General features: G+C 36.3%; 1 protein-coding gene across 1 annotated transcript; it reads right to left on the bottom strand.

The window, feature by feature from the left end:
- Positions 1-982: 982 nt before the first annotated feature.
- LOC113276393 (nucleobase-ascorbate transporter 6-like) lies at positions 983-5,414 on the bottom strand. Its single transcript, XM_026525997.1, has 14 exons — positions 4,727-5,414; positions 4,395-4,492; positions 4,123-4,299; positions 3,929-4,029; positions 3,680-3,755; positions 3,454-3,513; positions 3,103-3,287; positions 2,719-2,815; positions 2,467-2,553; positions 2,193-2,251; positions 1,988-2,079; positions 1,820-1,897; positions 1,561-1,721; positions 983-1,470 (listed from the first exon to the last, which is right to left on the bottom strand). The coding sequence occupies exons 1-14, from the start codon at positions 4,836-4,838 to the stop codon at positions 1,258-1,260; spliced, it is 1,596 nt and encodes a 531-aa protein (XP_026381782.1). The 5' UTR covers positions 4,839-5,414; the 3' UTR covers positions 983-1,257.
- Positions 5,415-14,620: the final 9,206 nt, after the last annotated feature.

Consider the following 14,620-nt stretch of genomic DNA (forward strand, 5'->3'; position numbering starts at 1 on the left):
TTTATCTACTAATTCACCACTAATAATTTAATTTTTAATCAATCCTTAAAATTCCTAGCTAATCAAATCTATACATAATCATTAACACTAATAGTTATGCCATTATCAAAAAGGGTGGATAAGGGACGATGTTGTTTTTTATTTAGTGACCTTATTTTGACATTATTTAGTATGCCTCAAAAAAATTCAGTATGCCTCAAAATAGGTTTCTTTATGAAAGAAGAATGATTCCAAAGCCCAAAATATAGAGGGCCGAACCCAAATTTCCACGTTTAACATAATTGAAACGGCGAAAGAAGACACTAACACTGCCAAAGCACACACTCCAAACGATTGGCAACTGGCGTGGTCAAAGCGTCCCTTGAGCAGAGGAGAGAGTGAAAGAGTGAACAAATAATACTGAAAGTCTGAAACGGGCGATGCTCTGGTGTTCTTTTCCGATCCCGATGAGGCAAGCTACTTCGGTTCTTCCAGCTCAAGGGATCATATAAAATACTTGGTGAAGTAAAAAATACCAAAAATAGTGATTTACATACATGAGCATACCTAAAATTCCTAAATAGGCCAAAATGGGTGATGATCAAAAACTAAAATCAGTTGTCACAACTCACAACAATTTATTCATTCATTTTTCTTGATATAGGCAAAGCCGGGTCTGTTCCCTAGGCATAGGGAGGATCCGACCCTTTCCCACATTCAGATCCTGTAATCTACATTCTACAATTGAAAGAAACTGGAAGCAACCAGTACAGTATTAAAATGAGGACCATTGGAAAGTAAATCTGAATTTAGTACTTAGTCATATGCTTGGCTACTTAGAAGTAGGCATAACTTGGAGAAAAGAGGCCATAGGCAACCAGGACAGTTGAGAACCTTAAATTCTAGGTTGATTGCCTACCTGTACTGTAATCTTCCAATTCATTTGCAAAGAAATAGCTAAATAGATAATGGCAATAGAACTCTATCATACTTCCCCCTACCATTGCCCAGAACTATATATATATTACTATTAAAAAATGTGTAAGCCCAGTGGGATCAGTCCTGCAGCTCCAGCTTGGGTTTACAGAAACGTATGGAAACTTAAATTTTTATACAATAGTAGCGTGAGGAACACTAAAGCATATTAGCATGTATTGCCCTCTCAAAAAAAGCCTCATTCTATTAGAGCATGTATTGCACCCTCAAAAATATTCCCATTCCTAAGGGAAAGTAAAACTTGATCGCACCGACTTTGAATGGAAGACGAAGAGAAGCAAATTAGACAGAAGGGAAGAACTTGTTGAGATTGAAAGGAAGAGAATAGAACTCTTCGCTTCTTGTGTCAGACCTGAAAGACCTGAATTTCTTCCACCAATGCATTCCCCTGTCGTTCTTACTTTCTTTGCTATGCAATGTTGAATCCATGAGCAGTGCTAAGAAACCCGCGACGAATGCCTCCGATGAAAAAAGCACATTGATCATATCGTTGAACTGCGAATAAGAAAAGACTATGCAATTAGCGACAAGTGGAAGTAGCTATAGTGACTGTGAGAGAATAAGATTTGGTTCCTTTATACTTACCCATCTCGATCTAGTATGGACAGGACCATAACCATTGATTACAGTGTACTCATTGAAGTACTGTGGCACTGATAAACCCATGAAGAATGAGAAACCTAATACGAACTTGGTTCTGAAGCTGTTGAGGTTACAAAATTGAAGGAAACTGAGACCAGATGAACCTGATTGGTTATGCATCATAAGATAAAACAACATTTAGTGTTAGAAGAGCAAGATGACAGCGGTTCAGAGTTAAAAAGTGGTTCTTCAATATACATACCCACGTAAGCAAAGAACAAGCAATACAGGCCTGCAATAATTGGTGCTGGAATGGAAGCAAAGATAGCTCCAAATTTTCCTGTAAAAGCCATCAATGGTTAATCTTACGACCAGGACTGCAAAAAAAAGTCGGATAGGAAAGATAGATGGAAACAAAGAAAAAAAATACCAAGGATTGAAAAAAATATCATGAAACCAGCTGATATTTGCACCACCCTTCGGCTGCCAATACGTGTCAAAGCTAACAAACCAGCATTCTCACTGTAATAGCACATTCCCAATACTCTATTTAGAAATACTGAATCACAAACCACAAGTGATAGAAAATAATGTGTCTTCTAAAGGATGGGGAAATTTGATCGTAAAAGACTTACACAGATACAGTTGACCCCGTCACGGTACCAAACAATCCAGAAAATAAAATGCCAACTCCCTGGAAGAAAGACAAAAGACACAATTATATTCAGAATGTGTATAAACCAAACAACGGATATAGAGAAATGATTACTGAACTCAACAGGTTTCATTAAGGAGTAACCAATAAGTGTGTGGCAGGGATTAAGACTAATGCATAGAACATAGAGAAATGATTACTGAACTCATATAGATTATCCTACATTCAAGAACCTTGTTATTTTGTTACATTACCTGCCAACCAACACCTCGGCTGAGGACAGAAGGTGGCAAAGGAGTTGCGCTCGAAAACCTGGAGACAGCGATGTAGGTTCCAGTGGACTGCAATGTATCATGAAATATATGTATAAGAAAATGAAACTCTAAATTCTGTGTACCTTATCCGAGTACTAGATACCCAATTAAGAAAGGAAAAACTTTAAAACAAACTTAGGAGCACCGTGATTCTGATATCCATGATAACCATATACGAAGAGCAAAACTAACCTCTACGAGAGCAACAAATGAAGCAGCCATCATCGCAAAGGCCTCGCCTGCATTAAATGTGGGTGCACCAAATTGAAATGGATAGGGGATCCGTATCCTGCATAGATTACAAATTGAACAATTCATCTATATGAATCCTCTTTATCCATATCAGTTATGTTTCTTACTGCTCAATGAACTCTCGTGTTGTTAAGAAAAGATCGCAGCAGGCTAGGTTATAAAGTTGCAGTTACAAGATATCTTTCGTTCAAATCAGTAAACTGAGGCATTCAGTAAGAAATCTCAGTCTAATCGACAGTGATATGGGGTTTACATGAAGTTATGGCTACCAAAAACAATAATAAGAATCTAGAGAGCTACAGAAAGAGAAAGATGGGCCCTTACCAGGGAGCAGCACCCACAAGTCCAGCTTTATCAGTACGACAACTCAACTGTGTCTTTGGAGCTGCATGCTTATAGGCTCCACCAACAGTAAGAAGGTGAGCATAAACCCATATTACTGTCACCGAAAATATAACAGCGAATCGGTCGAAGATGTGCCTGTCCGAGTGAATGATATGGGGTAGATACTGCAAACAATCATTTGAAAGTGATCCCATTAGTGGTCTCAATTGGTTTAACCAATGATCAAGCTGGCACTCTGCTTAAACACACCACGACTCAGATAAAATTATTTGATTAGACAAGATAAAATTTGAAAATTTTAGGATATAGTAATGGATAGCGTAATGTTACCTGTGAGAAAACTACTAATAAGATGAGTTGAGGAAGTCCAATCTCCACACATTTGGCGACCTAAACATCCAACAAACAATGCACTATCAGAGGGATAATCTCATCGCAAAATACTGGAACTGTACAATCTAACTAAACCAGTAAACAACTCAGACAAAAATGTGGCGGAAAAGTAAAGGATATTTCAGACACCAGTATACAGCAAAAAGATCATCTAATTACTTACACCGGGGAAACCAAGCTCGTAGAGCCCAAATCCAGCTAAAGCTACCAAAGGAACAGCTGAGAGTGGACTTAAGAACCTGAGTGCACATGAGAAGTTAAAAAGAAATCAACAGATTAACAACATAAAAGATTTAACGCATTCAAGACGTAAAATCCCTTTGATCAGACAGGTTGGTGAAGGACTATTATTTTCAGGAACCCACGCTACCCAAATTAACTTGGTCCAATTACTGAAGATTCCAAAACCAACCTTGCGACATTGCGCCAAAGGCCACTGAACCCCAAGACAATCTGAAGAGTGGAGGCAACAATTAGAGCACCTTGGATTCCACGCATAATCCTCTCAAATTTCTGCATATGCATCATCACAATTCACTATAACCATTTGACAGGAAACATCACTAAGTGAGTAATAAAAAGAGAACGGTTATGATCAAAATATACCTCCCGAGGATCCACAATGTCGCTGTACCGACCAGCCAAGATTATTGAAATAGTAGGCATCACAAACGTATATGATCCTCCAATCACTGCTGGTAACCTTGTTCCAAACAAGGCTTGAAGGAGAGTGTTTAAACCAGCAACAAACAATAGGGTCTGGATCACCTTAGCCTTTTCCTCCTGAAAACACCAAAGAAAGCTTCCTTTGATTTCAAAGGATTTTCGAAAAATAGAAATAACATGCATACATGACTTGTTTGAAAACCAAATCTTACATTTCCTCCTCCCATTTGAGGAACAAGAGCTGTAGGAATGATAACAGTGGTCCCAAGCATAACAATATAGTGCTGGAAACCAAGTATGATAGCTTCAGCTGCATCACATAAACCCAAATCTAATCAGCAAACACCATGGGATCTCTCTAAAAACACTAAATACAAGTAAAGGCTTGGCAAAAAATGAAATAGAAAAATGTGAAACAACAGAATAACTTTCAGTGGTGTGAACAAGATTTACAGTAAAAATAAAACATACCCAGATCATCATTTCTTAGATTAAAAATGAAAAAAAAAAACATAAATCTATGAAACCCAAATTATGAACTTACGCCATGGAGGAGGACTAGTGATGCAGTAAGCAATGTTGGGAAGCTGTTCTTTGACTGGATGAGGTTGTAACTCGTCCTGTTTTGGTGCTGGAGCTCCACCACCACCTGCCATGATTCTTCTTCTTCTTCTTCTCTTCCTCTTCTTCTACTTTTTCAATGAAAAAAAAGCTCAACAAGAGCAACAAGAAGCCCAGATCTCCAAGCAAACCCAAATCCCAAATCCCTCAGTATCTCACAAACCCAGTAAAGATTAGAGATAAAGAAAACAAAAATGAATAAACAATGAAAATGGGGAATCTCAATCAACCGACTCACAAATCTCTCTTCTCATGCACACATTACTAGCTACACTCAACGCAACTAGTAGCACACACACCTAGAGAAAGAGAGAGAGTGTGTAAAACTTAACAGAATGTCACCCAAATAAGAGAGAAAAGAAACTAATAGCAGTAAAGAAAAGAAATCTCTCTATAAATATAAACAGAATCTTTCTCATTTTTCCTTTTCAGGAAATTTGTTTTTTTTTGCTAGCTTAATAAACGAAACTAACACTTAAGTTATTATTCATTAAAACTGTTGATTAAGAATTAATTAACTCTACACTTGGGGATTAGAATGCTATGTGTAGTATTAATCAGAAGCTAAATGAGTGATGAAGTGAGTGAGTTTTTACTAATTTTTTATTATAATGTGGACGAAAAAATAAATAAATACATAAAAGTGGGTATTAATTTCGAAATGAGGAAGAATATTTATTGAGGACAACACAGAAGAGACAACAGTTCTCGTTTCGTCCGTTGTTATTTTCTTCTTTCTTGATCATGATCATCAAAGTTCAGTTATTGACTACTGTGTTCCTGGCGTTGGGTACATACGTGGTATGTTCTTTTTATAGGGTGCTGTTCACTTTTACTTTAACGGGAGTGAACATTTAGTGAATTGCTTCGTAAGCTAAAAAAAGAAAATTTAAATCAGCTTTTGTGTTAACGTTTGCTACTTTAATGGATGGTGAGGTAGGTAATGTTCATTCACCTTGAATGTGGGTAAAATGAAGCGGATCTAATATCCGTACAGAGAGATACAAAAAAGCAGGTGTGGGCCAAGATATGGAGTGAAGGAGGAAATCTGCTCTCGACTTCATAATTAACGGTAAGAAAGAAAAGTTAATGACTAATTAAAGCATGTTTTGTTCCGTGCTAAGTCACGCACATGGTTTTGTTGGTTAAACTTCAACATTAAGACTAAGATAATTTCTAAGAAAAGGCAATTGATGTAATCCTAAGGGAATTAGAAGTCATCTAGTTCTAAGAAAAGGAAAGACATGTAATAAGGTAATATGATTAGGAAAAGGAATTCATAGTTCTATATATATATGATCATCAAAGTTGTGGTTGATCATATGAGCAAGATTAGAGCTTGTGTTTAGTTTTGAGAGATTTTCTAAACATCAATAAAGAGAGTTGTCTTTATATAAGCTAAGTTTCATCTTGCAGTTGCCATTAATTGGTTTCATCTTGCAGTTGCCAGTTGCCATTAATTGGTTAAGCTTCAACCTTACCCGTGACATATCTTGTACTCCAATCAGTTGTATCATTTCTTCAAACTTGATCCGATCCTATAATTGGTATTAGAGCTTGTTTCTGATCCATGGAAAACGAAACCACCATTGTGGGTGCAAAACAGTTCACGCCACCATCAATACAAGTTCCAATCCTCAACGCCACAAACTACACAGTATGGGCCATGAGAATGAAGGTACTGATGAAAATATACAAAGTTTGGGAAACAATTGATCCTGGTACATTGGACCCAGACAAAAACAATGTTGCCATTGGATTACTCTTTCAAGCAATACCAGAATGTCTTGTTCTACAAGTTGGTGAACAGGAAACTTCAAAGAAAATTTGGGATGCAATAAAGGCACGTAATCTCGGAGCTGATCGAGTTAAAGAAGCCCGTCTGCAAACCTTAATGTCTGAATTTGAAAGAGTGAAGATGAAAGACACTGATACTATTGATAGCTTAGCATGAAAGCTATCAGAGATAGCCTCAAAAGATGCGTCACTTGGACAATCCATTGATGAAGATAAACTGGTAAAGAAGTTTCTCAATAGTTTACCAAGATCCAAGTATATTCATATCATAGCTTCTCTCGAACAAGTCTTAGATTTAAAGAAGACTAGCTATGAAGATATAATTGGAAGATTGAAAGCATATGAAGAAAGAATTCTTGATGAAGAAAACAATGGAGAAACTCAAGGAAAACTCTTGTACACAAACTCTTACCAACAAAACTCTACGACAAGAGGAAGAGGTCGTGGAAGAGGTGGTAGAGGAAACAGAGGCCGAGGAAGGGGAGGAAGGTTTAACTCACAAGATAGAACAACAAGTCAGAATGATCAAAACCAAGGGAAAGAAAAGAAGGATAGATCACAACATTATTTGTTACAGATGTGATAAACCAGGACACTTCTCCTCTGTATGCCCTGAAAGAATACAAAAGATGGAAGAAACAAACAAGAATGAAACAAGGGAAGCAGATACAGCTCTTTTCATGCACGAAGTTGTCCTGCTTAAACGAAGGGAGACTAATACTAAAGAACTACGAATCAAATGATGGAGAAGAAGGAATCTGGTATTTAGATAATGGAGCCAGCAATCACATGACTGGTAAGAGACACTACTTTTCTGAACTCAATGAGAAAATCAAAGGACAAGTGAAGCTTGGGGATGGATCTTCTGTAGAAATTGAAGGGAAAGGATCAATTCTATTTCACAGCAAGACCGGAGAACAAAAACTTGTCACAAACATCTACTTCATCCCAAACTTACAAAGCAACATTCTAAGTTTAGGAAAGCTCTGATACCAAATATAGGATCGGATCAAGTTTGAAGAAATGAGACAACTGATTGGAGTACAAGATATGTCACGGGTAAGGTTGAAGCTTAACGGGGAGAATGTTGGTTAAACTTCAACATTAATCCTAAGATAATCTCTAACAAGTTGGTTAGGATAAGAAAAGGCAATTGATGTAATCCTAAGGGAATTAGAAGTCATCTAGTTCTAAGAAAAGGAAAGACATGTAATAAGGTAATAGGACTAGGAAAAGGAATTCATAGTTCTATATATATATGATCACCAAAGTTGTGGTTGATCATATGAGCAAGATTAGAGCTTGTGTTTAGTTTTGAGAGATTTTCTAAACATCAATAAAGAGAGTTGTCTTTATATAAGCTAAGTTTCATCTTGCAGTTGCCATTAGGGTTTTCTGTACTGGAGCGTGTAGCAAGTCCCAATTGTAGGATTTAAAACGTTTGACGACCCCAAAAGGCCTCCAAGTCCAACCAATAAAGCCAATCGGAAACGTTCGTGCACTGCTGCTTGAAAATTAATTTTTCTTTCAAAATTAATCATCTTTTATCTAACGGCATCACAGGTTTACAACCAAATTTTTGAGACATTTGAACTGTCAATTTAGTTAATTTAGATAAAAATTTTACTTATCAAGTGTTTTTATTTATAAGAATTATCAGTTGAGGAGATCCATTTAATTTCACGAGAATTAACCGAGTCAAATCAAATGTAGTAGTATGTTTTTTAGACAGAGATTACGAAGGCTCCCTGGATTTGTTGATTGCAACACACCTTAATTGAAGCATTTAATGAGAAAGGTCTTAGGATTGGATTCTATCGGTATTGAAGAGTGGAGCGGTGGGGGTGGAAATAAAAAGAAAAAGATATCCTCAAAAAGATAGGAAAGAACGTGTGTTTTGCATTATGAATGTGGCCGTTGTTGTTACGTCAAGTTAAAACCTGTGTGCTAATTTTCCTTTTCCTTGACGGTTCTACTTTTTTACGGTTTTACTTTTACAGTTTGGTACCTCTCTGGCAGTCTGGAATCTGGCTCTGTCCGTCTTCAACCCACTTGATGTTCTCTCGGTAAAGTGAATGGACAGTGGGCACATCCAGATTTAGATGTGTGTGACACAGAATTCAATCTCCTCGACTTCTCATTTGGCCGGGTCTTATGGAGCTGTCCAAGCTCTTCCAAAAAACAAAAACCGTGGTTGAAAGTGCCTTTTATCGTGAGGCTTTTCTAGTGTGCGAGAATTCCAACGAAAAGACTCCGGATACGGTTAACCATTATCCGTTTTGAAAAAGTGTGAAATGGTAAATTGTTAGCCGTTCAACCTCAAAATAACGGATAACGATTGACCGCTCTATATGAACGGCTACTTGGTAACCGTTTTAGGTTTCTTAGAACGGTTAACGGATACCCATTCCTTGACCTTTTTTCGTTTACACTCCATCTACACTCATTTTCACTTTTAGTGTTGTTTTTACCAAATATTGTTACACTATTTACGCTAAACAGATAAATAGTTCGGAGATATCTTGGAGTAATTTTTTTTTGTGTTGGATGTACATGTCTAAAAGTGCATTTTACTCACAGACGAATCACATTGTTTTTAAAAAATTTAAACCCACAACTTTTTTACACTCAGATGACTTAAGTCACATTGTTTCTAAATAGTGCATGTTAAGGAAGGGATATATGTTTCTGTTAGCCTTCGGATTCTTATCATCATCAACGTACTGTTATTGATATCTCATTCAGATAGATATCTCTTTATCCTTATCAACACACTTTAATTGATAGGATGAAAAACGGGGAATTCTCTTGTAAATAAAGATAATTTTTTCCTACAAATACAATCCATCAACCATTCAAAGAAACACCTACCTTGAAGCATAAAAACATTCTTGAAATATACCCAGTCACAAATGAATTCTAGCCGCAAAGGAATACAGATAGTATGTGTGGAAGCAAACCAAATTTGTCCACTACGTTTTCATGATGACCATTTCGCAATGCAGTGCCCTTGGATGTATTCCAAGTGTCCCAGAGAGGTTGTACGGGCATCAAAATGTTACTCGAAACGGAACCGGGAGAGTGTAGATACTTGCGTTTCCAATTCGAGAATTATCGTGAAAACGCACAGTGGTTGGAAGATGCAATCAAGGACAATGATGATAGAAAGGTAAATCAACTCTGCAAAAACTTCAAAGACAAAGGGATAATTAAGGTTGAACACGAAAAGGTGGCGGCATGCCCAATCCCTGATTGTAATTTTGTTATGAAGCTGCATCGTTCTAAAGATAAGAACACCTTTGGTGAACATTTCTGGAAATGTCCTGAGTGTCAGTTGGTGAAATGAGCTGAGTAACTCTATTTTATATTGCTCAATAATTTTTGCTGTGTTATTTTGTGTTTATGGTGTACTGTTTAATCATGTGTTTTAGTTTGGTCAATTATAGTTTATGATGTAATGTATTTGTTTTATGTTTATGTACTGTTTATGATGTTTATGTTTATGGTGTAACGTTTTATGTGAGGTTGTATGATTTAGTTTGAATTAACGATCCAAATTAATAATTATGATATTATATGTTGTTTGGGTAGACTTAATTAGGTTTCCCACAAATCTTAATTCACAGCCCGTTTGGTTTATAGGTACATTGCCCAACTAAATGAATCAATGAATATCTCTTGATAATTGAATGTCATTGATATGATACAAATAGTAGGTGTCTCTTTAAACAGTTAGTGGCTTTCGTAAAAATATAAGGACGGTTGTTAAAAGTTAACGTCTATTTGAAAATCATTTCATCTTATTCTTTTTCGAGATTCGAAATCTTTTTTTTACTTGTAGGTTTTCGGTGACAAATTTCTCCCTTAAAGTGATAATGATAAAACTTTAATTCAAGATATTTTTTAGAGTAATGTGTGTGTGTCATTGCCTTGTCACACATCAAGCAAAAAAATTAAGTTTGTAAGGACCGACACTAGCATTATTTTTCTTATCTTGATCAGAACTACTTCTGTATGTGTGAAAGGGTTTGATTTTAGAAAGTATATAAACTGAACTTGTGAAATCCAATCGCAAACACAACATAACTCAAACACACACCCGTTTGGTTTAAAGTATTAGTTTTCTGTGTTGCTAATTTAAATTTCTCATTTGTGTGGCTTCCCTACTGTTACATCAAATGTCTAAATTTTCACGTGAAGAGGATGTGGCTCTAATTGGTTCTTACTGTTTGGTTAGCAGCGACCCAAGAGGAACAAATTTTAACAATACTGAATTTTGGTCACATGTTCAAACTGAATACAGAACCAAATTGGGTGGTGAGAGGGATACTAATAGATGTGTGACGGCTTTACAACGTAGAGTCTCCTACTTAAAACAAGAAGTTTTGAGATATGTTGGCTGCATAAGAGCATACCTTATAAACATGCCAGTCGATTGGAACCCTGAAGATGCAGTGAGTTTATTATAATAATTGTTTCCTATATTGTATGAATTTGAAAAAGTATTGCTTCCCCTACTTTACTTACTTTTTTTTATGAAATTGTCTCCATTACCGCGAAGGTCATCTTAAGTACGAAGACAAACAAAGTAATGGAAAAATGTGGAGACACGAAGCAGTTTTTTAGATTCTTAAGGAGCATCAAGCGGAATACGGTCCAAAGATTATTAATAATCTTATCAGGTATTGAGAGGTTGCATTACTGGTTTTGTAGGTACGCCTAACTGAAAACCCTCACGTGGTTTAAAGGCTTATTATACGGGCTAACAATGTACGGATGGTTATGATGTTTAGTGTGATTGTATGTTTTAGTTCCAACAAAGGTAATGTTTATAATGATTGTATGTTTCAGTTCATAGGTCGGATTAAAATCAATTAGCAGTAAATATAAGTTACAATGATGCTTAAATAAGTTCAATTTATGCAGATACTTTAATAACGTAAGACAATTAAAACGGTGCTAACAACGGTGAGCCCGTAAAACGGATTTGGTATCTATCAACGGTGCTACAATTGTCAATGACCCATCGCAACAAGACCAGAATACGAAGAAATCAGCTGTAAAACAAACACCATGTTAATAATTTTATTTCATATATGTTTTTGAAATCACATTTGATCGTATATTTGAAACAAACCTTTTCGATATTGGGGAGTGTTATGTTTATATAAAAGTTTTTCCTGCCGGGAGAAAATATTACCACTTTCTTCAAAACTAATACTGCTCCCATCCTTATATGCTTTCCATACTAAGGATGTTCAACCACTTTGCGATGGACGTTTGCTGGCATTTTACCACTTGGATCCTGCAAGAATATAAAAAATCCAACAGTGAGTAATGGGTTTGATTAATTAATCACGAAATTTAACTGATATACTAAGTAGATAACCCATAATAAGTGAATAATCACCTTCAGTTTCAAAATACAGTCATCAAGATATTGACTTTGCTCCTCGACCAGTACAACCAACCTTGCGATTCTTTGGTTTATTGGTTTTATAGATCCTAATGCGGTTCCCCTCTGTGTAAAATTAGTGTGCAAGAAACCAAGGGTTACTTTGGAAATGAATATCTTTAACACCTCTAGTTTCATCATTCACTAATTGTACATCTTCCTCTCCCATTACTATCCTTCTATGTATGAGATCTTCTAACTCTCTGTGCTCTCCGGACGGACCAGGAATATTTTCGGCTACTTGAGGCACCACGGGAGTTAGGGATGAAACTCTCTGATTTTTTTACTATTGAACATGGGGTGAGGTCAATGAAAACCGATTTATTGCGGTTATCATATGGGTTTGATGTGTTAGCCACAACCGTTGTGTTTGTTGAGAACTCGATTGAACTTTGTTGGCTGACCTCCGAGTAAATATCTAACACCATTGCAATCTCGTCTTCATCAAAACCTTCCCAAGGATCCGCGTCAGCCATATGTTGATGATTAATATGTCTGGAAATAAACAAAAAATTTAGACTATTGGTTATTTGAAGCAATTGTGAATCTCATTGTCGACGAGTTTGAGATTTTATAACCATGAGTGGAGTAATGTAAACACTAGTCTTTTGTGAAGATAAGAATCTTTATTGCGTGATAAGATACTACCATCCACTTGTTCTAGACATTGATAGACGAGACAAGACTTGACAACACGATATTTGAAACTCATAATGGGTCAGGGTAGTCTTCATAAAGAGGCATCATCGGAAATGAATTTTATTTAGATATAGTAACAATGTAGTACACGTATTACACATTCCTAGTACAAAAACTTAAACCTAACTCACTGTCGCAGGCAACGCGACTACACTTAGCATGTGCAGCAAGCCTTTAGACCGTTAAGTGGACGGACGAGTTATAGTCTCCTGAGGGTTTGTCATAGAGGTGTGCCCACAAAACCAATTAATTGTCGGAATTAGTCTTCACGGACATTAGGGTTCTCAAGTGCTAACATTTGTGGGTTCATATGAGTAAATTGTTGCCTCAAACTAAGGTAGCAATTATATAACTTAAATTCCGTTCCTTTTTGTTTCAAGTATAACTCCCTCGCATGACCCTCCTGCAATAAATACACACATATCAACATATACTTTGTTAACAAATATTTCTATTTTAAATACGATATACATTTGCATCGGTTTAACTTATAATTATCGCTTCATTCCATCCAGCAACAACATTACTATATAGTGGTATTTGTAGTGCTATGAATATTTTAACATCATTTTCAATTATGGACACACGAGTTGATATTGTTTTCTTAGACTGTCCATTAATATTTCCTATTATGGCGATAAACTCTCGCAGCACCAGCTCCCAAAACGAGCAAGCAAGCTGGTTTCTTTGTTGATTTAGACGATTTGAAACAGAACAGTAAACCCTAATAAGAGCCTCATCTTCCTCCGGAGAGAACCTAACCATGTTTGAACCCAAAAAAAATAGGAAAGTTGTTTGAACCCAAAAAATAAAAATAAATAAATAAAGGAGATTGGTTGTAGAAGTGTTCCAATTTTATGCCTATTTATAGCCAAGCATCCACGTTTTAAAATTAATTTAAAACTAAGTTTTGTATTTCACTCCACGTGATTCTGTCTAAAGCAAAAGCATCTATAAAGTATTCAATGTCATCGAAGTGATGTACCACTGCTATTGGTGGACAACTCAATGGAAAGATAATGAAAACTCACTGTCATCGGTCATTGATGTTTATTGAAAAGTGCATATGCCAGAGACTCCTGTTACACCATGTACTTTGTCAATCCTTTGTTGAGTGTTTTTTATGTTGTGAGGCCAAATTTAATCGGTTGTGTATACGTTTAGTCGATAAATAAGATCATTTTTTTCAAATACCTTTATGACGCAGTACAATACATCATAATTACATAAAGGTAAACCTAACTCACTGTCGAAGGCAACGCGACTGCACTTAGCCGGTGCAGCAAGCCTTTAAACCGGTTGGTGTCCCTAACGTCCGAGTGTAGTCTCAGGAGGGTTTGCCAGAGATGTACCTACAAAACCTATTCTGCATTTGTAGAACAGCTAATCTTCATCACCATTTTGAGGCGGATTATGTGGTGCTTGTACCATGCTTATTTCCAGAAATATATTTTTCAAGATGACGTAGCATTCGTAATACTTGAACTATCTCCTTGTATTTATAGCGTACATAGTAGTCGCAAGAGTTTCCTATAATCAAAAAATATTTAGGTAAGTAAAGAAACGAAAACGGTTATGAAGTGGATAGATGCACAAGATAAAATTACAAGTCTTTCAACGGTCAATAAAGGAGATCTATTATGTTGCTCATAAATATTTTTTTGGATGCGTATGTATTGGCTCACTCCTTTTTTAATTACACCAACCCTACTCTTTATATTTGCTTATGTTCTTCGATGAACGTTTATAAATACATCTTTATAGTTATCGAAAACCCGTGTCCAAACTCTAGTTGTCGGCACCAAATGACGACGAACCTCCGGGAGAGTAACAACATCTACCCAAACATTTATTATAGCAATATCT

The sequence above is a fragment of the Papaver somniferum genome, chromosome 4, assembly GCF_003573695.1.
Source record: "Papaver somniferum cultivar HN1 chromosome 4, ASM357369v1, whole genome shotgun sequence".
Classification (NCBI taxonomy): domain Eukaryota; kingdom Viridiplantae; phylum Streptophyta; class Magnoliopsida; order Ranunculales; family Papaveraceae; genus Papaver; species Papaver somniferum.